The sequence below is a fragment of the Colossoma macropomum genome, unplaced genomic scaffold, assembly GCF_904425465.1.
Source record: "Colossoma macropomum unplaced genomic scaffold, Colossoma_macropomum, whole genome shotgun sequence".
NCBI lineage: Eukaryota > Metazoa > Chordata > Actinopteri > Characiformes > Serrasalmidae > Colossoma > Colossoma macropomum.
The window spans coordinates 73,911-98,749 of record NW_023495781.1 but is presented as its reverse complement, the minus strand read 5'-3'; the positions used below and the strand labels follow the sequence as shown (position 1 = coordinate 98,749).

Here is a 24,839-nt window from a genome sequence, read left to right as displayed (position 1 = left end):
CTGAATATTCAGGGCTTAAGGCCTGAAGGTCCAGCCCTAACAACACTCATAGTAAACACGGCTATAAAATGTAATTCATTTTTATAAATATTTATAGCCATGTTTATAATGTCTATCAATGCATTCTAACATGTCATGCTTGTGTTTATAGATGTTCATAGACATGGTTTTCATAGAAAGTGTTACCAAAAAGTCACTGTGGTAGTTCACATCCCTTTACGGCAGCTTTGATTTACGGTTCTTTCGGTGGCACAAAAATTCCCTTTTACAATGCAGTGACAAAATAGAAGCCATATTGCCCCATGTGTACACTGTATTGAAATCTGCCACAAGTAATCCATGTGAACACTACATGGTGACAATGCTGCATCGCCATGAAAAGATCACTGTTGACATTTTTTTTAGAATGGATGTAGTTGATTAATTATGTCAACCCTAGTATTGACCTTGCTAACTGAGTATGTTGGCTACTTCATGAGCTCCAATGAAACATGCCAACTTCTTATTACTGTGCTGAGTAAATGAATTCCTTGCCAGGTACTTTTTTCTTTAAGCTGAACTGGTTTGCTTTGGATGAATTAAAACTAAAAAAAAGTTATGTCTTTAGTCGTTTGGGTGTAGTTGTTTGCATCAGAGAAACAACAATGGTATGTCTAGCTGCCCTGTTTAAGCAAATTAATCTGGGGAATCTGCTTTGTGACTTTACTACAGTGTTTGGGAAGTGGATCCTGCTTGTAATTAGCCCTTAGGATAGTTAACAAAAAGTTCATTTGGTGGGACAGCTACGTATTGCTATTAGAATAAGTTCAGTTTTTACATTGACAAAATATTTCACTCAAAAACATATTGTTTGCTTCAAAGAAACCGCATTGTTCATCATAAGCTTTTACTATAGTTCAAGAAATGTAATTACAATGTCAATTACAAAGGCTATGTTTTTAAACTGGACCTTATTTTACTGATGTGTGTTTTTGCAGGTTGCACACTGGAAAACAGTGAAAAACCAGTGTATATTATGACATATAGAGGAGGGTCAGTCCTGCTGCCCTGCTACTGCACTGACCTCACACCTCTAAGATTCACCTGGGAGAAATACAACAGAATCCAAAACATTTGGGAAGTGATATCCAGTGAGAGTGGTCAGTACAGAAAAGAGCTCAGCTGGTTAATGGTCACTCTCCAGGAAATCTCTCTCTACTCATATCACACCTGACTGAAGAGGATGAGGGAGATTACAGGTGTGAAGCTACTGAGAATATATATAAATACTTCAGACTTATTGTTGAAGGTAAAGTATTATTTGAATGCTGATTTCGAATACAATGCAGATGTCATGAATAAAACCAGTTCATACAATTTGGGATAGAAATGTCAAAACATTATAACCAGTAAAAAATAACACCTCTACAATGGTGGTAACTTCTGATGGCATCTCTATGGCATTTTAATTGTTAGCTTAGCGGTAACAAACAATGATTCACATGAACATTTGTTGGACATTCTAGATTAAACACAGACATTTGAAGCGTCTAAAAGCCTGAAGTTTGTGACAGGCATTGGCACATGTTTTACCCTGTATCAGTGTCAAAGGGAAGATGTATGTAGATTAAACACAATTGGTTGGTTCCTCTATCACTTTTGTGATTATGCTGATATTTTATCTAAGATGTTTGGCCTTATCTTCAGTTCTTGAAGTTCTAACCAACAGTAGAACTCACTTATCTATATCTACCAAAATATCATGGAGGAAAAAAGAAATCCTGATTGTCCCATTTTCCACTGGACATTTGAAGAATTTAACCTTTTGGTTTAGTTTGAAAGTGTCACAGTGAAGCAAGTAGTGTTGTAATACAGTAATACAGCAGGGTTTAACCCCTTAAAGTCACAGCCTTATTTCATTCTAAGGCTTATTATTCAGTAATGACAGGAACTTCACAGCAACCTGGCTGAGGTTGTAGAAGTGTGTGATAACACGTTTGGCCTGCTGGTGGGCCCTGGCCATTTAAGGGTTAAATACAAGCATGAACTCAATGTTATTAAATAAAAATGAACTAAAACATTTCCCAAAAATTATTAGGACTTATCTGAAGGGCCTGAGTTGTGTGAGGATAGATGTTTGAGTGTGTTTGGAAGTGTTGTAGTGTTGTAGTGGGAATGCCGAGGTAAGGGTAAAATATTCTGGTGAGACCTTTTTAAGGAGCACATATTGGGGGTCATTACAGTCTTGTTCTTTGCTCGAAGTGCACATGCATTAGATTGCATACATTATATAATTTTATCATTATTCCAGTCAAATTGTGCATTTTCATGAAGAGAATTTGATTAAATGATTTACTCGTTAAAAAAAAAAAATGTGTTCCTTCAGAAAAAGGCGGATTGTGATTATATTACTGATATGTGTTTCTGCAGACTGTATTCTGGAGAACAAAAGAAAAACATTATATATGACTGCACATACTGGAGGGTCAGTACTGCTGCCCTGCTACTGCACTGACCTACACACTATTCCTCCAAGATTCACCTGGAAGAAATACAACACAGACACATGGGAAGACATATCCAGTGAGAGTGGTCAGTACAGAGACAGAGTTCAGCTGGTTAATGGTCACTCTCCAAGAAATCTCTCTCTACTCCTATCACACCTGACTGAAGAGGATGGAGGACTGTATATGTGCAAAGTTAAAGGGGGTGGATACTTAGACATCACACTCACTCTTGAAGGTAAAACACTGCTTGGATCTGTAATCATACTGCCATCTAAATTCAACCTGAACATGGTTTTGTTAGACAGTCATTAATAAATGTCTCTGCTCGCCGTCTGTGGTGTCTGTGCATTGAATACTCAATAAATTTATACTTTCTGAACAATATGATTGTACTGTTGCTTGAAAATACATGGTTGTCATGTTACTCTCTGTTTTTGCATTGAGCCATTTGCTTTTGTTCTCTTGCTGCACTGACTGTCAAACTCTTCTCTCTCTACAGAGGGTCCACCTAAACCTACAACACCTACTGCAGTGGTCAATGTACACACCAGACCAACCACTTCATCCATACATTCCTCTCAAACGTCTGATGTTAAACACAGAACGCTGACTGTTGATGAAAGTAAGATTAACTGGGTCAATGTCAAAGTTTGTTTACATTTTAAAAGTGACCTAGAATTTGTTCAGTATCTTAAATATTTGTTCTTCATTTCACTTGTCATAGTTTTTTAAATCTTTTCTAAAACCTTCTGTTGTTTATTTCAAATTTTAAATGAAAAAAAAAAAATCCACATTTTTAATGTGGTCTCAAACTTTTGGACCTGTAACTACTATATTACTTTTAACTATATTACTTTTTACTTGTAACAGGTCTCCTGATTGCCATTTGCACATAATGACAATTTGAATTCTGTTCTGAAGAACAAATCATAAACTGCATTCATTTGGAGGTGTAAATGTAAATACATGAATATTATCTAAAAGCCTGAGACAATGTAATAGGATAATATGAATAATATGATCCACTTCTTGTTGCAGAATCTCCACAGTCTCTGCCCTCCGTCCCCTTTGCCTTGGTGACTGTGATCTTCCTCCACATTATAGTAGCTGTGGTTTATCACACCAAGAGAAACAAAGGTACAAACTACACAATCAAGCTCCTGTAAACATTCACATGTTCGATGTTGTTTGAATTTATTGTCTATTTTGCTGTCATCTGTCAGATCCTGCCAGACTTCACTACAGCACTGCTGATGGAGATGGAGTGGTCAGTCTGCAGTAGTTCAGGTCTGCAACATTGGCATGCATTCCCCATTTAGCAACAAATAAAAACATCTCAGCCAGCAACTTTCCCACATGCTGTTATGTTGAAATAACTGAGAATTACAGCCAGACACTGTTCATGGAGACCAACAATACCATGAAAACCATATATAGGCTTATTTACTTCTGTTACACCCTTTTTATATCAACGACTAAAACAGCTAAATATTTACTTGATTTTATTTTGCTCTACATTTTAAGATCTGATGTAGTTCTTCCTATTTTAGCAGCCTGCTACTGCCTGGCTGATGAGCTTGGGAGGCATGTTGTTTAAATATTATTGTTTTTTAGTTTGTGTTGTGTATATGTGTGTATTGTGTGCCAGTGTGTTCAACAAAGAGCAATTCTTATAGCAGAAGCATGTCGACCCCTGTGTCTTACTTTCTGCTGACATCACACTGATGTCAGAAGTGAGAGAGCACCCTCAGTGATCAGGGGAGAAACAGCGCTTCAAGAACCTTCTAGACGAATGGTGAGAGGAAAAAGCCTGCCAAAAGACTGTGAAGATGGAAACAGCATGGGAAAAAATCGCCTAGTGAGGCTTGTCGGCAGGGCTGGAGGCCAGAGTCAGTGCAAAAAGGCCTGATGGCAAGGCTAAGTGTGTTGTGGATAACAGATGGCTCATCACATTCATCTTCATGGGCTGTGACAAGCGTGCTCATGCACTGAGCGGGGCACATCACACAGCTGGAAAGTGGCCATCATCCAGCTCAGGTCAGTCACCAGCGGTGGAGGCAGGGCACCAGTGTGCATGAGTGGCATTCAGGACAGCGTCGCTGGTGCAGTGGAGGGGCAGTGAGAGTGGAAGGGCTGGGTCGAGTTCCACAGTTGCTGCCGCCACCCCCAGGTGCATGGGACTTGACACAGCACGCTGTCTATGGCTCTACCCTTCACCAGAGAATCTTAGGGGAGGACTGTGGGCACTTCCTTGTAAAGCTGCTTTCCTTGTAAAGCGGCTTTGTGACAACACCTGTTGTAAAAAGCGCTATATAAATAAACTTCACTTACTTACTTACTACTTACTCACCGTTGAGGAACGATTGCCCTGCGGTGTTTGTCTTGGCTGGTATTGTGCACATGCCCAAGAACTTGGCTCGAGGTGTTAGGTCCAAAGTTCAGTCTTAGAAGTTAGTTGCATTTTCTGCTATGCATGGTCAAAAGTTTCCAGGGCAACATCAGGGCCTCTCTCCTCCAAACAACCCCCAACCCCCCCGGCCCAGGTTCATTGCAAACGCTGTCACATGGTCAGTGTGGGTGTGTGTACTGTGAAATGCTGCACCACAAAACAGGAAACAGCAAGTGTTCTCATGACTCAGAAGACACTCCCTCACTTTGTGGTTTTCTAAGTGTCACAAAGCTCCAATTTCCCCCGCTATTTAGGACCCCCCCAGTCACACAATACCACCAGCGCTAGGAGGGCGAAGACACAGGCTTCCCCCGAGACCTGTGAAGTGCCACTGCATGTTTTTGAACAGCCACTCATGATGTCATTGGACAGCCAAACGCGCTCTGAGGAAAGTGCCCACCACCAGATCTGTTATGTCAGCTAACAGACACTTGCTCTGACTAGCATTGTGCTGAATGATGGGGGGAGATGAGGGCCTTGGATGGCTGTAGCATCACTTGCAATCTCCTGATGATAGGGCTAACACAGGAGCCCTACATTTACTTTTTTAATTTTTTTCAATTTAGTTATGTTATGGAGGCAGGCAAATGTAGATCTTTCCTGATTTAAGTCTTGAGTTTCTGAAGTGAAGGTCTTGGGTCTGTAAGGTGCAAGTTAGAGCCAAGTCTTGATTCTTTGAGGTGTGACTCCAAGTCTTGAGTCCCTGAGGTATAAATCGTAGGCAAGTCTCTGAGGTGTGGTTCTGCATCGTCTCAGACTTAAGTTTGTGAGGCACGACTCTAGGTAAGTCTGAAGTACAATTCTAGGTCAGATCTTGAGTCATTAAGTTTAGTTAAGTTTAAATCCGTATTAGCAATTATGTTAAAACTGTTATAGTATTTATACAGAATGCACTGCAACGCACACTGGACAGGGACAGGGTACCTTCAGTCATAGCTTTCTGTCTGGGATGGTCTGGCTCTATGCTTGTACAACTGACATGGACAAAAAAGTCAGACTTTCTCTGTTACTTATAATTTCACTTTCATAACCCATTTACATATCTTTTTGAACCAAAACAAATGGCATTTCTGTTTTTAGGAAGATTATAATTCAGTGTTCAGACAGGCACCACATGTCATGCATGGATCAAAACTATAACTTTAACGTTTGTGTTTTCTTTGCAGGATCAGGTGACGTACTCTATTGTAGTCCACAGTAACACAACCACCACACCCACAGTGACTGACTCTGGAGATAAGACTGAATATGCCACCATCAGAGTCAACTAATAACGCAGCCATCTCTCGAAAAAATTGTTACCTGTTATCTTTTATATATATGATCAAAAATAAATTAATAAATAATGCTTCAACTGAAAATTCACTGATTTCAGTACTGTCCACGTAATCTTCTTCAACACTTTCAGTTTCACAATATTAAGCTGTTCCTGTAAAATGAAAGTAATAAAATAGTAAAGTCTAAGGTCTAAAGTAGTTCAGGTTATGACTATGAGAGAGTGATGCAGAAAGCCTGGATCCCACGCTAAAATCTTGTATGGTTATTCTAAACCACTAAGCAAGTAGACTTTTCATCCTCCTAAGTTCTACTGGCTTTACTGAAACTTATTTAATGATGCCACCAAAGAAAAGAGCACGCAGTAAAAGAGAAATATGACCTGAAGAAAGTATGCCAGTATTGGTAGCATCCCCAGACTTGTCACTTACATGGTTTCATGCAGAGATGGAAAGAGGTTTCATGAAAATTCAAGACATGATTGATGGTCACCTGAAAGAAATAAAAGGGTCAGTACAGAAAGTTCTGACCAACTGCCAAGAACTGGATGAGTTTGAAAAATGGCAGGGTGGTTATAAGAATGCTAGCCTCAGTGTAACTCTTACCCTTCCAGAAAAGTAGAACATAAAGAAAACAATTACTTTTTAGCTTTATTCAACACAAAATGATCATGTTTTTATTCTTGCAGCCAGAGAAAGGCTAGGTGTAAAATAATTAGATTGCCAAGTAGCTACCTCGCAAACTTTTTTAGCATATTGTTTTAGCATATTGTCCTCCTCATCTGGTGAGTCATTTCTGTTGCTTGAGTAATTCATTCTCTCTATTGTAAAAATGATTTGTAAAAATGATTTGAAGACAGCTATTACAGTTACATGGTTCTGCATTTAACAGCTAGAAAAAAAACAAATATAAAGAATAATATTGTTACAAAGAACAAATATTAAGTCACAAAATCACTTACACTCATACACTCATTCAAAAATATTAAGAATGATATATTCTGAAATTAGGTGAGCTGAGCTGCTACACACTTTTCATTCTCTTGCAACATATCAGCACAGCACTTCTGGGTAATTGCAACATATAGAAACAGGCTGTTTCAAGTTTTCAAAAAGTGTGGTTTGTGGTCTGTGACTGTCCTCATTTCAGTTCATGTTAAAAAAAAGGAACAGATTAGTGTCAAGCTGAAGGGCTGCTGGAGTTTGATCAGGGACAAGGGATGTTCATACCAATTAAAAATGTATTTTCCAACATGCTCATATATTCTAGCTCCAGTCATGGCTGTAACTAGCTATGCGGACACCAAGGTCTGGACCTCAGTAGTTTCAGAAGGGTTTTCTTTTATGCTTACTTCAGATTTTGATGTGGAAGCTGCACAGTACTGATCATGAAGTAACCTACTAAGGGGCAGAGCCATGGATGACATACCAAATCAAATAAGGACAGAACATTTATTAAGCTAAATGTTCTCAGATAATGAAACTGGATTTGTTTTCTCTGAGTGCTGTCACTGTATTATGGCCAATGAAAATCACTATGCTCTCCATCAAACTCCGCCTTATTTTCTTAGCCCAGCAATCATGGCTTAGCTACTGTTGCTATCCATCATTGCCTTAAGCCTTCGGTTCATTATCAGTGCCTGTCATGTGCAATTAGCACAAGGACACAGAAGTCCATAGTTTCAGAAGGGTATTCTGAGATTCTGTTTTTATTCACTATCCAAACCGACATGCGTCTTCTGAATTTTTGATGCATTGTTGATGATGGAAAAATGGTGGAAAACCTGAAAATTCCTTTGGGGACCATTTAGTCTCACATTGCCCTGCATGTAACCCTCTGCTGTGAATGGATTAAAATAAACGAATTAACAAGACATTTTAGAATGAAACTTTAACACCAAACTATCAGACAGCAATGTCTCAGGGATCAGGCTGTGTATTCATAACCATTTGATGTAATAACTTTCTGTGAGGGAGCTTTTAGAGGTGGACGTCTGGTTCCTGTCACCACCACTGTGAACAGTTCTGCACTAACCACTCTGAATGACATTCTTTACATCTTAACCATGTAATTATGTAAATAAATGAATGGAAAAATGGAGTTATTCTTTAACTGCCCTCTGTGTTTACCTCTGTATGAGATGCTAATGTTACCCTAAGTGAGATGTACAGGTACGCAGCACATGTACTTAGCTTTAGTCTAGTTCCAGTAGCTGCTCAGTTTAGACTACTGGCTCTGTGGTTGGCTATATTAGCGATTAGATGAGAAGATAAGATGTATTTTGTTACCTACTCAAACTACAATGAGCAGGAGAAAAATCACTGTTAACTAGCATATAATTAAATAAATCAGCAGGCATATTAGGCTGTATTAAACCTGATTAACTGAGTACCTTGTCCATTTTTGATAGCTGAGGCTTGGTAGAGACAGACTTTTATAATGTATTTTTTAGTCTAGATACACCACAAAACAGGAAACAGCAACAAGTGACCCCAATAGGGAGAAGAAAACCATGTCACTGTGTGTGGTTTGGCCATTCTCACAAAGCTGCTGATGAAAACATTGAAGTGTAGTGCTGGGTGTGGAGCTGTCAGTGTGCTGTGAACTCAGTGTTGTTTTACTAGTGAGAATGTTGCTGACTTTTTATCTTCTCTTCATTGGGCTTCATGTCTCTGAAGGTGAGTGTGAGATTTTTTCTGATTATTTTGTTACTGATGACAGAAAATGCATGTTTCATTTAAGTGTAAGGCAAAAAGTATCAGAGTTGCCTTTTTTATCACAATCTAAAATAATATATCCTGCATCTCCTTTGACACTCAAATTTGCACTGTTGACCAATAGCTGTACAATGGCGTGCAACCTCATCCTCACAACCTGACCCCACTGATGCTGCTGCTGCTGCATAAACAAAACTAATCAAATTAATCATTGCTCCACCTGTTTTCCCTGTTTTTGTACTATAATACTTTATACTAACAATGTTTTACTATCCGGTGTCAACCAGAGGAGGATGGGTTCCCCTTCTGAGTCTTGGTTCCTCTGAATGCACACACACACTAGGTGGCAGTGAGCACACTTGCCTGGGGAGCAGTTGGGGGTTAGGTGCCTTGCTCAAGGGCACTTCAGTCACGTACTGTCGGCTCAGCGTATTGAACCGGCGACCTTCCAGTCACAGGGCTGAAGATACACTTGTGTAATGTGTAATTAAATGAGCAAAAACTGAATACACATGTATTTACATTAACTGTACCACTGTAATCCATCTGTTACTGCGAATACATCAGCAGTGAATAGTGTTGTTGCATGCTTTACTAATGTTTAACTGCTTGATTAATAGAGATACAATATGGGACTGAAAGTGGGACTGGAAACAAAACAAAACAAAACAAAACACAAAGACTGGCAACATGCTAGCAAATATATGTAGTAAAAGACCAGAAACCTTTTGAAGTTTGAAGTTTGGCTTATTTCTTATTATTTGTATTTGCAAGATATTCTTTGTTTGATACAATTTTGCTTTTAGTTTTTGTTTTCTTTAAACTCTTGACAAAATTAAGTGTTTAATATAGCAGCATCAAACAATATCAAGCAAAGAGATTAACTGAATGTTTAACTTCATCTAGTTACACTGCACCCCACCGTGACCCAGAAGGATAAGTGGTTTAGATGATGTATGGATGTGTATGTATGTAGTTACACTGTTCCATGCCAACTCACTTTGGGCCTGGCATGCAATGTCGTGGGTTGTCATAGAAAAGCATTCAAACAAAAACTTATATTTCATTTCATTGCACAACTTTTTGATAATGGTTGCAAAACTGTACTACTTTGGACTGTGCCTTCAACATTTAGTTGTAATATGAGAAGAGACTGCAACTAACTATAGCCATTTAACATTTTGGGAAATTATAAAATGTGGCTTAACTTTTGCACAGGCCACATTTTAGGTTTAACTGTTTCACCAATATGTCGAATGCAGCGAATAAACAGTAATTGTATATTAAAATGTGAAGAAGTGTGTTCTCTGTAGAGGATGTGTTCACTCAGAAAGTCAACAAAATGTTTTTTGACCAGGGGTGCCCAACCTTTTGCATACACTGCACACTATCTGTTAGGAAATGGTGTCTGAGATCATTTCTAGAAACACTCAATGGTGATGTTGTAAAATTTATTCTTCATCAGAGAAGACAGGACACTTGTTTGGTTCCTTTACATGAGAATTTCAGCTCAGTCCATTTGGAGGTTGGCATTCTCCAAGCAATTCAGCTCAAAATATAAGATACATCGTTAAAGTTTATAAGTAAAATATTATTTGGAGCCCAGTTCTGATCTTTCCTCTACTTGAATCAATTAAATTGAACTCTTTGTCTTGATTATTTTAATAAAAAATTATGACGTAACCTGTCAAGTCTGCATAAAATAAATGTGATGTGTGTTTCTGCAGGCTGCACTCTTAAAAACAGCGGAAGAACACTGGACATCACAGCATATACAGGAGGGTCAGTTCTGCTGCCCTGCTACTGCACTGACAGCACTGCACCTGAACATTTTCTTTGGAAATACATGACCATGGGGAAAGTGCTGCTACTGCACTGACCTACATAACAAACCTAAGAGATTCACCTGGAAGAAATACAACTCAACCAGACACAAATGGGAAGAGATATCCAGTGAGAGTGATCAGTACAGAAACAGAGTTCAGCTGGTTAATGGTCACTCTCCAGGAAATCTCTCTCTACTCATATCACACCTGACTGAAGAGGATGAGGGAGTGCACAGGTGTGATGTTAATGAGAGTGGATACACAGACATCAGACTCATTGTCAAAGGTAAAACACTATTTGGACCTGCATTAAAAATACTATTCTTCTTTTTAATTATCAGTTTATTGAAGAATATGCAATGATCTTCACCACCTGCACTTAATAGCCAAATGCTGGTCAAGCAATAGGTTTGCTCCAAAAAATGCACATGTAGTGGTCCCATATATAATGTCCTTTCAAGTCTTTAATGTTGAACACCAATAGGAATAACACCAACATTCTCATTTTAAACAGCTGTGTTATTGTTGATATTGCTATGAGCTGTAAGTTCAGAGAGATTTCACCTTCTTTATTCTGGAGAGAAATCATGAACTGTATTTATAAATAAACACATGAATACGTTTCCACTTCTTGTTTTAGTCCCTCCACAGTCTCTGCCCTTCGTCCCCTTTGCCTTGGTGACTGTGATCTTTCTCCACATTATAGTAGCTGTGGTTTATCACACCAAGAGAAACAAAGGTAGAAACCACACAATCAGCTTTTGTAGACATGCTAGTTTTCTTCTTGGTGTGAAATAACATGTTTTTCTTGAAAATGTCTCTATCAGATCCTGCCAGAGGTCACTACAGCACTGCTGATGGAGGTGGAGTGGTCAGTCTGGAGTAGTGCAGACCTGCAACACTGCTGTTAATTCAACATTTTGGTAGCTGAAACATTTCGAGATCAGAAATGATTGTTCCAAATATCCAAATGTTCTTGAGTGAAAATGTTTATGAATTTCTCCACAGATGCTGTTCATATACAGACCAAAATGTGCCATGAAAATCATCTGTAACTCTGTTACTGCTTCTTTTTTTATTGTAATTTTTAATAAAATATTGAAAGTGACAGAATTAATTGCTTTAGTTTCATTTATTTTGTAGTCTCATTATGTATGTTTAGAGTTTAGTTGTTTTACAGATTTACAGCTTTATATTTTATGACTAATATGCACAGTTTACCTAGGAAATAATTAGAAAAAATATTATTATTATTATTATTATTAGTAGTAGTAGTAGTAGTAGTAGTAGTGTTACTTTTACTAATAACTGTGCAAATGTCTGAGGTAATTAATTTGTACAGTTATACATCCAGGCAGTTAGAGTTTATATATATATATATAAAGAATAAAAAAAACAGTAAAAATCTATTGTGATTTGTTGTGTGTGAATGTATTATTTTAGCCATTTCCAAAGTTCTCCTTAAAGACCACCATTGACATTTACCATGCAATACCTAGTTTATTTAGTCAAATGATGTAATCATTTAACAAATACATACACTAAATTGCCAAAAGTATTCACCCACCCATCCAGATCATTGTATTCAGGTGTTCCAATCACTTCCATGGCCACAGGTGTATAAAACCAAGCACCTAGGCATGCAGACTGCTTCTACAAACATTAGGTCACTATTAGGAGCTCAGTGAATTCCAGCGTGGTACCGTGATAGGATGCCACCTGTGCAACAAGTCCAGTCGTAAAATTTCCTCACTACTAAATATTCCACAGTCGACTTTCAGTGGTGTTATAACAAAGTGGAAGTGACTGGGAATGACATCAACTCAGCCACGAAGTGGTTGGCCACATAAAATGACAGAGTGGGGTCAGCGAAGTCACCAACCTCCTACACATCACCAAGCGCAATGCAAAGCGTCAAATGCAGTGGTGTAAAGCGCTGCCACTGGACTCTAGAGCAGTGGAAACGTGTTCTCTGGAGTGACGAATCACGCTTCTCCCTCTGGCAATCCGATGGATGAGTCTGGGTTTAGCGGTTGCCAGGAGAACAGTACTTGTCTGACTGCACCAGTGCACAAAGCAAGGTCCATAAAGACATGGATGAGCAAGTTTGGTGTGGAAGAACTTGACTGGCCTGAACAGAGTCCTGACTTCAACCTGAAAGAACGCCTTTGGGATGAATTAGAGCGGACACTATGAGCCAGGCCTTCTCGTCCAACATCAGTGTCTGACCTCACAAAGTCCCATAAACACTCCTAACCCTGGTGGAAAGCTTCCTAAAAGAGTTGAAGCTGTTATAGCTGCAAAGGGTGGGCCGACATCACATTAAACCCAATGGATTAAGAATGGGATCTCACTCAATTTCATATTCGTGTGAAGGCAGACGAGCGAATACTTTTGGCAATATAGTGTAAGATGGATGGAACCAAACCTATGTTCTACAAATTGTATATATTAACAACTTTGACAACTATTGACTATTTGACAAAACTATTGGGACACCTCCCAATTACACCTACAGTAGCTTTGATATCCCATTCTAAATAATAGGCATTGAGATTCCCGGGGAGCAGTCTGGATTACACAGGGAGTGGTTACAATCTGTCCTTGGTGCATACACTTGTTTAGGAGACAAGGAAAAGGACTGGCAGTAACTATTCGATCTTATCCGCCACCCAGACATTGCAGCAACTCGCTGGTGGTATGTGTCCTGGTCCTTGGTTCTCCTTTCAACATGCTCACCACCACCGCATTTGTTGTTGTCATCACACACTTACGCTTTTGTTGAGACTCCCATGTTCAGCCGCTCTCTCTCTCTCTCTCTCTCTCTTTACAAACACACCCCTACAATTCACCCTACAAGCAGTTACACTAGTGGTTCTCAGACTGCCCACATGCTCTGTCCCTATGTGTTGCAAAATGGGTTGGAGCAAAATTATGGATCATTTGGGGCCTCATGGACTGAATTGGGAACTACTGGCCTACACTTATGTAAGAAGAGGGCAGATCCTTTAGAGTTAAATCGAATGGAGAAAAAACAACTTAAACTCTTTTCCTAAACCCCACCCCCTCCCACTGTAGATGGAGTAACTTAGATGTGTGTATGAAACAACTTAGTCAGTGTGGCTGTGTGTACTGTGAAAACATGCACCACAATAGAGGAATCAGTAAGGGTTCTCGTGTCTCAGTAGACGCCGTGTCACTTTGTGTGGTTTTATGAGTGTCGCAAAGTTAACTTTGAAAGACAGTTCCAGGAAAGTACACTGAAAAAAAAATGTGTTGGATTTTCTTAAAAAATCAAGGCAACGTTTTGCATGGAGCATTTTAAGTAGATTCATGAGAGATAGTTAGTTGAATATGATCAGTTTTTTTATGCTTACTCAATTGTATTAAGTTAATTCAGTTGTCTTTGCTTAAAGTATTACTTCAGGCTAATGTTAAAAGCTAAGTCAGGCCTGAACACATGCTAACCAGAAACTATGCATGACTGTAGAGGTGCATGCACTACTTAAAACCTGGCTTTAAGTTAGATGACAAGGCAGCTTTCAGCTCTCAGTCTGTCCTGGGCTATCAGAGAGGCAAAGCACAACTATGCACAGGGAATCCATGGACACTTTCTAGACACCAGACACACACAGCATTTGTGGCAGGGACATTCAGGCCAGCACTGACTACAAAGTGACATCATATGCCTGTGATGGTGATGCTTTGCTCCCTGATGCACTGAAAGATGTGTGCATGTGGCTTGAAGCACAGAACAACCAGCCAGCAAAGGACACCACTCCTCCTCCCACCAATCAAATATTGAGCCTGTCCATAGTAGACGTTAGGACTACTCTTTCTCTTACTCTATGGATTTCTGTGAAGCTGCTTTGTGACAACATCAGTTGTAAAAAAGCGCTATACAAATAAGTTTGACTTGACTTGACTTGACTCTTTCCACAGTTAACCCTCAGACGGCTACTGGCTCTGACAACATACCTAGCTGGGTGCTCGGGGATGTGCTGACCAGCCTGCGGACATCTCCAACATCTCTCTGAGTCCTGCAGTTGTCCCAAAGTGCTTCAACAGAACCACCATCATCCTGTGCAAAAAAATTCGGTAACACTTTCTATGAATGTCACCTTTGCAAGCATCTATAAACACATTCATAACATGTTATAATGCATTCATAAGACACTATAAACATAGCTATAAATATTTATAAAAATGCATTACACGTTATAGCCATGTTTATTATGCATTATGAATTGTTAACATAATACATTATTATGTTAAAGTACTGATCATAACAAATTATAAGAGCTCATAAGTTGTATTTGTCCGCTCTAAGTAAAGTGAAGCGTACTGTACTAAAGCCTCCTCCAGTGTTAAGAGTTTAAGTATTTACTGAAGGATATACTGAAACACTAAAACATTCACAATAAAGCACATTACAGGCTTCAAATGTCAGAGTTTAAACTAGTGCTGCCATCAGTGTTTTACCTAATGTGGGAAAGGTAATGTACACCACCGTTAGCTTGGTATTTGTCTTTACTTTACGATCTCCAAGCTGGGACTGACTTCTTTGGCACTGATAGTCTGTGTTATTAACACTATTTATAATGCATTATATCAACAATTTATAATGTATCATAAACATGGCTATAAAGTGTAATTCAGTGTAATTCTTTTTTATAAATATTTATAACCTTGTTTATAATGCCTTATGAATACATTATAACATGTTATAAATGTGTTTATAGATGCTTACAAAGGTGACATTCATAGAAAGTGTTACCAAAAATTCTACTATGTCCTGCTTTAATGACTACTGACCCATAGCGCTCATGAAGTGCCTTGAGCAGTTGGTAATGATGCATATAAAGAGCAGTCCTCCTACCACACTGGATCCATTTCAGTTTGTGTATTGCCCTAACTGGTCTATAGAGGGTGCCATATCCTCTGCCATCACCTCTCATTGACCCACCTGGGCATAAAAGCTGAATATGTGAGAATGTTGTTCATAGCTTTCAGTACAGCATTCAACACAATAATACCACAGCAACTTATTGGAAAGCTGAGCTTGCTGGGCCTGAGCTTTTAGGTGTTGAGTCACTAGTTTGTTTATTACTGTCTTTGTAGTGTGTGAAAGGGTCACTGGCATGAGGTGTTGAAGTGAAATAAACATGGTTTGGTGTCACTGTGTGGCGAGAGCGGACGCCGGATATAAACCAGTGACCTACTGCGTGAGAGAGTGGAGCTCTACGACTGCGCCAGAAGAAGCAGTGAGAAAAGAACTGTAGGGAACGGCAAGCAAAGAGAACAAAGGGACCTCTTTAAAAGGGAAAAAATGAAACAAAACCATCTTGAAACTCGAGGGGAAAAACTTAGAATGTAAATAGTGCACAGCTCGTTCTTATAAACTCTGATGTAGAATCCAGGTTGAGTGCTGAGCTTTCCCCTGTCCAGCTCACTAACCTCGCTTGATATCGTTCTTTACTTTTGGATCCCTGTTCAACCTTTTACCCAGCCCCTTTTTCCTTTCACAATGCTCAGCCCCTCTACTGGCAACCAGTGTCCTAGCCTGACTCCTTACATCACCCCAGGGTTGCATATATGATGTCCAGTTGTATTATCCTGTCTGGTATTTATTGCCTGGCATATTTATTATATATACTGCACTCACTTCACACTGCCATCTGTCTTGACTGTGTAGTCCTATGCAATGTACTGCTGGTGTGTGTTGCACCATGTGGCCTGAAGAACAAAATAGTGCTCCAGTGTAAACAATTATATTAAGAAATGACAATAAAGACGTCACTTGACTTGGTACAGGACTCCTTAAGGTCCGATATAGAATGTCATGTAAATTTGCAGTTTTGCATGAATGAACTATTGATAGTACAATGGTATATGTAGACCCATGTCACCAAGGGTCACAGAAAGAGGTGTGCCAGCTACCACTGCACACATTTTAAATTTGCATATTTTAGAGTTCAAAACAAACTGGGTTGTTGCATCATAACAGATATCATTGGCACAGAAAAAGATTTACAGCAGAATGATCTCAGATCAGTTTTTTGTTGTTAAACTTAAATGTTGGCAACCATAGAGAAAAAGCACAAACTCTATGAAAACTACATGGAGAATCCCACAGAAAACATGAAAAAGAAAAACAAAGTGAGCTATTTCTTCTGTTCCTCATGTTCACTCTCTTATCTAAAGCAGACACTTAAACCACTAGACCTCACCCCTTCACACTTTCTCTTGGTCAGCGTAAGTGTGTGTGTTACCAAATAATGCATCAGAAAAGAGGAAACTGCAGATGGGCTGAGTGTGCTTTGAATAAAGAATTGGGCATCTGCAGACTAATGGACAGTGGGTAAAGGATCTAATTCTTTAAATAAAGAATTTATCATTGCAGTCCAGTCTTCTGACTCTCTTCATTACCACAGAAAAAGATTTACAACAAAATTATCCCAGATGTTACTTGGGACATTTCTCGGTTTTTTGTTGTTGAGCTTAAATGTTGGTAATCATAGAGAAAAAGCACAAACTCAGTGAAAATAACAAGCAGAATTCCACAGAATGCATGAAAATGAATCAATGCGAGGTCATTCTTCTGTTCCTCATGTTCACTCTCTCCTCCAAAGCAAACACTTAAACCGCGACACCCCACCCCCACAACGTGTGTGTGTATTACCAAATAATGCTCTGGAAAAGAGGAACCAGCACATTATTTCACAACTCACAGGACACCTTGAGACTGTGCATGACTTTCATGTGGTTTAGAGTGAAGAGCTGCTGAGAGAGCTGTGTACTCAGTGTGGTATACAGGGCTAGTGTAGTGCTGGGTGTGGAGCTGTCAGTGTGCTGTGAACTCAGTGTTGTTTTACTAGTGAGGATGTTGCTGACTTTTTATCTTCTCTTCATTGGGCTTCATGTCTCTGAAGGTGAGTGACTTTTTTTTATCATGATATGAAAATGTCAGTCAAAATGAGCCAATAGTATGAGCTCCATTTATCTTGTAATATAACATATTCAAACATAGCACTACGTAACCATGCTGTTTACTTTTTATGAAGGCTTGGTCCTCTGGTTTACCCTAAGCTGTCAACTGACTTTATGACTTCATGTAAATGAAAAAAAAGAAAAGAAAATGTAATTAACTTTATTCTATTACAGGCTGCACTCTGAAAGACAGTCAGAAAACATTGATTAGCGAAGCACATAAAGGAGAGTCAGTACTGCTGCCCTGCTCCTGCACTGACCTACACACTAAACCTGAGGGATTAAAGTGGATGAAATATTACACCAAAAGCAGCACGTGGGAAGAGATATCCAGTGAGAGTGGTCAGTTCAGAAACAGAGTTCAGCTGGTTAATGGTCACTCTCCAGGAAATCTCTCTCTACTCATATCACACCTGACTGAAGAAGATAGAGGAGATTACCAGTGTAATGCAGACAAGAGTGGATACTTATATGTCAGCCTCTACGTTAAAGGTAACACAATATTTATATCTCTATTCCTAATGAAAAACTATTAAAATATTATTGTTCATTTAGACCAAACTCTGTAGTCACATGACAAAGGAGTGTTTTACATCTCTGTGAAGAACTACTGAGAGAGTTCTGGAGGTGAAGATGTGTTTTCAGTAGTTGGTGAGGATCATGATTAGGAGTTTGTTTTACTGCTGAGAGTTTAATTCTGTTTTAATTTGCTTCACGTTTCTGTAGTTGAGTATAAATGCCAGTTCTCTTCTTAGTCATGAAGTGTAAAGGTGAATTTAAGTTGAAATCAAAATGCTGTGAAAAGGTTGCTTTTTGACATTTCGTGTAATGGTCAGAACAGATGATCTGGTCCCCTGTCCAACACAAGTACACAATTTTAGTAAAAAAAGAACTAAAGATAAAAACAAGGGAACAGTTAACAAGGCTTGTTCTATACACCATAAAGCCAAAAGTACGCTATATGGGCAAAACTTTGGGGACAACTACACATTGGAGCTTTTATAACATCCCGTTCTAGACCCATAGCCAATAATATGGAGTTGGTCCCATTCATCTAGGAGAGGTCAGACACTGATGTTGGACGAGAGGGCCTGGCTCCCAGTCTCCGTTCTAGTTCATCCCAATGATGTTTGATGGGGTTGAAGTCAGGGCTCTGTGAGGGCCAGTCAAGATCTTCCACACCAAACTAACCCAACCATGCCTTTAGGGACCTTGCTTTGTGCACTGGGGCTCAGTCATGCCGTTCCCACAAAACTGGAAGCATAGAATTGTCCAAAGTATCTTGGTTTGCTGAAGCATTAAGTTTTCACTCTCCTGGAACTAAGGGGTCTAGGCCAACCCCTGAAGTCCCTGAACTCATCAGTACAACCCATTCTACTGCCAGTGTTTGTCTATTAAGACTAAATTAAGAGACAAAATTAAGCTATGTGCTTAATTTTATCCACCTGTTAGCAATCGGTGTGGCTGAAACACCTGAACTAAATTATTAAAAGCGGTCCCAATACTTTTGTCCATATAACATATGTGTGTCAATGTGTGAATATTGTGAATGAAACATTTTAGTTTTGGTTGTCAGAAAGGGGTTTTAGGGCAGTGGTTTGCAGAGCTTTGCTGCGAGCCCAACTCCCCAACATGAAACAGTCATTTTTTTTGGTTCAGTTGCTTTAAGTACAGTCTATGTATCTATTCTGCATTGTGTTTTCATGGGCGGTGGGTGTTCTGTTTTGGAGAGTGGTCACCAAGCATATGGTTTGTGAACACCTCCCCCCATTGGGTTGGCTAAGTTCAGTGGCTATTTCTGCTTGTTCTAAATAAAAGAGCATTTTCTTCTTTTGGTTCTCGTTCATCAAGACATTACAATATGGAGTTGCCCCCCTTTGTAGTTATAATAGCCTCCAACCTTCTGGAAAGAGTACCTTCACACCAAACTTACTGAAATATGTCTTTATTATCTTCTTGTTGTGCACAGGGACACACTCATGGAGGGCATGAAAGGGCATTCCCCAAACCATCACCACAAAGATGGAAGCACTTAATTGCTTAAAATGTCATTGTATACTGTAACAGTAACATTACCCTTCACTGGAACTAAGGGGCTGAGCCACAACCCTGAAAAACATCCCCAGATAATTATCCCTCCTCTACCAAACTTTACTGTTGGCGCTATGTTTTGTGAGTTCCCTGCTCTGTGAGCTTGCCTGGTCTACAATTTCATGACTAAGCTGTTGTTGATCCTAGATGCTTCCATTTCACAATAATAGCATTTGCAGTTAACCTGGGCAGATGTAGCAGGGTAGAATTCTCACATACTAAGTTTGACTAACTGAAATTTCACAAACTGGCTAATTGGCAAAAGATGACATTTTATGGTAATGCCACCTTTAATGTCAATGAGCTCTTCAGTATGACCCATTCTATTGCCAGTACTTGTCTACAGATGGTGCATGGACATATACTTGATTTTATATACCTATTAGCAACCTGTGTAGTAGAAACAGCTGAGCTCAATATTTGGTGTCCATATACTTTTACACTCTTACAGACTTTAACAGTTTGTGTGCACTGTGATAGGATGAACTACAAAACAGGAAGAGCAAGTGTTGTTACAGACTAGACCATGACACTGGATGTGGTTTTGTGGCTGTCGCAAAGCTGCTGGTGAAAACTTTGAAGATAAACTCCAGTGTCAGTTTTCATTAGATGTAATGAAGTATATATATATATATATATAAATTACTTAAGGGTCTAAATACTAAAAATCATGCAGTTACTTGTACACAATCAAAATGCATTGGGTCCTTTTGTTCTTCTCAAAGTTTTGTGGACACTACTCAATATATTCCTCTAGCTCCACCCCCCCAACAACAGGCTCTCTTTTACCAGTTTATACTTTATTAACACTAAACTGAAGGATCTTTTACTTTAACAAGAGAACGCTGTACAGATCTGCAGATTTCTAACAGGATTGTAGTCTCCTTTAGAAATACCCAGAGATGGGCTTTAAATTCAGACATTTTTAGAAGGAATCAATGTAAAACTGAAAATCATCAAGATTCTAACAACCATACAGGCAACATACTTCATACTTTGTATGTCTGTTACAAGCTTTACATGTTCCAGTTACAGCTAGAACTGGCATCAAATGTGAAGGTACAGCATGGAAACACTTAATAGTAACATAACACTGCAACTTCTTATAACTTATAACTTCTGCTAATCAGATAAACAGAAACAGAGCTCAGCTGGTTAATGATCACTCTCCCTCTGCTCAAATCAAACTTATGTGAAGAGGATGGAGGAGTGTACGGGTGTAATGCTATGAAGAGGGGATACAGAGACAACATGTATTGTTGAAGGATATAAGCATATTAACCCCTACCCTGTGTAGGTTGTTGGTGATGTCACTCACTGTTGTTTTGAGGTTTTTTTTCACAGCTATCACAATGTTTCTGACATCAACTACTGTTGTTTTCTTTAGCCAGCTTGTTAAATCTCTGGTTGTTAGTACACCAGAGTGATTGCTTCCTTTTTATACACATTCCAAATTATTGTATTGGCTTTGCCCAGTGCTTGAACAAAAGTTCTGATTGATATGTGCTCTTTTCTTAGCTTCAAGATGGTCTTCTTTTCTCCCATAGACAGGTTTTTTGGTCTTCATGTTGTTTTACCCTTTTTAACAACAAAGGCAGTCTTCACAGGTGAAATCCAGGGCTCAAACAAATAAGAGATATTCAGAGTGACCCAGGCAAGAAAAAACTTGATACACTGTTGCTGCCCCCCTACCCCAAAAAAAAAGGTGCCCCTTCCCCGCAAAAAGCTTCAATTTTTTTCTACAAGATGCAGCTGGCCTTTACATTGTATGAAAATCATGATCATTCAGATTATTTTTAATTAAATTTCTGTATTGCTCAAAAGAAAGTGGACATGCCTATGCAATACTATTTATTTGTCATGTACACATTTCTATAAGAGATCACACATCGGTTAGTTCTGCCTGTCCTACATTTTCAGTTCGTGAATTTCAAAAATGTTACATTAAAAATTGCATGACAAATTTTTTGTGCGATGTGTTTCTACAGTCTGCTCTCTGGAAAACAGTGGAGTACCACTGAGTATCTCAGCTCATACAGGAGGGTCAGTACTGCTGCCCTGCTACTGCACTGACCAACACACCAAACCTGAGAGATTCACCTGGAATAAACTCAACATAACCAGTACCACATGGGAAGTGATATCCACTGAGAGTGGTCAGTACAGAAACAGAGTTCAGCTGGTTAATGGTCACTCTCCAGGAAATCTCTCTCTACTCATATCACACCTGATTGAAGAGGATGATGGATGGTATAAGTGTGATCTTGGAGGAAGCGAACAGATAGTCTTCAATCTCACTGTTACAGGTAAATCACTCTTGGGCTACTATTTAAAATACAAAACAACATTAATACTGATCTAGCAAAAAGTGACAAAACTGAGCTAAACTTGATATTGCGGCAGTTTTATGGCTCAGTCTGATTGGGTCAGGCTCTGAAGATTAGACTAAATGTTTGGTGAATGGTATTGGGTTCATTTCTGGCTAATCCCAGGTTGTTTCGCTGTTCTTCTGTCACAGCTGCTGACTGAAAAGCTGCTCAGTGGTAATGAAAGTTCCCGAATTTAGTGTAAGGAGCTGGAGAACGAACTGCCGGCTGTGCAGCGAGTGAGTCGAGCTTGTTACTCTGACATAACAATAAGCTGCTTATTAAGGAACTATAATTTGGCGGAAGGAACTGCAAACATTAAAACATATTAAATGCCACGTTCACGACCCAGTTTATTAATTTCTTACTTTATTTATTTAACTGTTGTATAAAAGCAGTAGAACACTCGAGGTCGTGTGTTATCGTGATGACATGCTCCTCCTTGTCTTCTGTTGCTTAAGTGTACTAGGCTCCTTTAAAAATATCCAAGGGACAGGCTTCAAAATCTGACATTTTCAGACGGAATCAATGTAAAATTGAAACATAAAGATTCTAACAGCCATACAGGCAAAATACCCTTTACTTTGTATTTCTGTTACAAGCTTCACATGTCTGTGTTACAGCTAGAAATGGCATTAACTGTGAAGGTACAGCACTTGACACTAAGACATGTAATACTGACATGTATTACTGTAACTTCTTAAGAAGGCTGTAGCAGAAATCAGCACTATGTTAGCCGCTAATCAGATAAACAGAAACAGAGCTCAGCTGGTTAATGATCACTCTCCCTCTGCTCAAATCAAATCTGTGTGAAGAGGATGGAGGAGTGTACGGGTGTAATGGGTGTAATAAATTCAGGGAACTCCAATTCCCAGAAGCCCTTGGCCTGATAAGGCCCAACCTGGCACACCTGTGGTCTCCTCTACTTAGGGTTGTGGCAAACAGCAGCCCTTTGTCACATCTTTGTAGAGGAATGACCGGTACAGTCCTCAGCCCAGGTGGGTATTTAAAAGAAAAGAAAAGAAAAGCAGCCTGGAAAAAACAAAAGAGAGAAATTGCCCCAAAACTACTGAAAACCGAAAGAAGGCTTCAGCATGAAAACTGAAACATAAAGTTGGCCTTCCTTTCATAATCACATTTTCACCTGCGCTTCCCGGTGGCACAGCGGTAACTCCTTGGACGGCCAATGAGTACATCATGTAGGTTGTTGGTGATGTCACTGACTGTCGTTTTGAGGTTTTTCTTCACAGCTATCACAGTGTTTCTGTCATCAACTGCTGTTGTTTTCTTTAGCCAACTTGTTAAATCTCTGGTTGTTAGTAAACCAAAGTGATTGCTTTCTTTTTATACACATTCCAAATTATTATATTGGCTTTGCCCAATGCTTCAAAAAAGGCTCTGATTGATATGTGCTCTTTTCTTAGCTTCAAAATGGTCTTCTTTTCTCCCATAGACAGTTTTTTAGTCTTTTTTTTAGTCATCTGGTTTATCCTTTTTAACAACAAATGCGGTCTTCACAGGTGAAATCCAGGGCTCAAACAAAGAGGAAATATTTAGTTACCTGGGCAAGAAAAAACAAAACAGTCTTGATACACTGTTGCTACTGTGCTACTTTACACTGTATACAAATCATGATCAGAATTATTTTGAATTAAATTTCTATATTGCTTAAAAGAAAGTGGACATGCCCATGCAATACTGTTTATTTGTCATGTAAACATTTCTATAAGAGATCACACATCGGTTAGTTCTGCCTGTCCTACATTTCAGTTCATGAATTTCAAAAGTGTTACATTAAAAACGTACATGACAGATTTTCTGTATGACATGTTTCTACAGTCTGCTCTCTGGAAAACTGTGGAATATCACTGAGCATCTCAGCTCATACAGGAGGGTCAGTACTGCTGCCCTGCTACTGCATTGACCAACAGACCAAACCTGACACATTCACCTGGAAGAAACTCAACATAACCAGTACCACATGGGACGAGATATCCAGTGAGAGTGGTCAGTACAGAAACAGAGTTCAGCTGGTTAATGGTCACTCTCCAGGAAATCTCTCTCTACTCATATCACACCTGACTGAGGAGGATGGGGGATGGTATAAGTGTGATCTTGGAGGAAGTGAACACATAGTCCTCAAACTCACTGTTATAGGTAAAATTCTCTTGACTTACTACTTCAAATGTATAGTGTTTCATAATATTGATTATATGAGTCATAATAGGATGGTTTTTCAGTCTCTTCACAGTCTCTGCCCTTCGTCCCCTTCGCCTTGGTGACTGTGATCTTCCTCCACATTATAGTAGCTGTGGTTTATCACACCAAGAGAAACAAAGGTACAAACTACACAATCAAATAGTTGTAATCATGCTAATGTTTTTCTGTGTATGAATTAACATCTTTCTTGAAAACATCTCTATCAGATCCTGCCAGAGTTCACTACAGCACTGCTGATGGAGATGGAGTGGTCAGGCTGGAGTAGTGCACATCCTCTTCGGTAATAATTTGAAAGAATTTCATCCATACTGTCCATACGAAGGCAAACATATCACAATACAATCCGTTGCTTTTTTTTACTTTTTTATTTTTACTATATTTTTACAAGATTTTTCATAATTTACATGAATTTGTATAAA

The 24,839-nt window shown here is 39.1% G+C and overlaps 2 protein-coding genes across 2 annotated transcripts; both read left to right on the top strand.

Moving 5' to 3' along the window:
• Nucleotides 1–2,154: 2,154 nt before the first annotated feature.
• LOC118803018 lies at nt 2,155–11,639 on the top strand. Its single transcript, XM_036563515.1, has 6 exons — nt 2,155–2,162; nt 2,366–2,721; nt 10,655–10,724; nt 10,792–11,043; nt 11,395–11,492; nt 11,581–11,639. The coding sequence occupies exons 1-6, from the start codon at nt 2,155–2,157 to the stop codon at nt 11,637–11,639; spliced, it is 843 nt and encodes a 280-aa protein (XP_036419408.1).
• A 5,892-nt stretch (nt 11,640–17,531) lies between these two features.
• LOC118803022 (cell surface A33 antigen-like) lies at nt 17,532–24,787 on the top strand. The gene is made up of 6 exons (XM_036563520.1): nt 17,532–17,685; nt 17,918–18,235; nt 21,823–22,140; nt 24,040–24,357; nt 24,441–24,539; nt 24,627–24,787. The coding sequence occupies exons 1-6, from the start codon at nt 17,637–17,639 to the stop codon at nt 24,683–24,685; spliced, it is 1,161 nt and encodes a 386-aa protein (XP_036419413.1). The 5' UTR covers nt 17,532–17,636; the 3' UTR covers nt 24,686–24,787.
• The last annotated feature ends 52 nt before the right edge of the window (nt 24,788–24,839 follow it).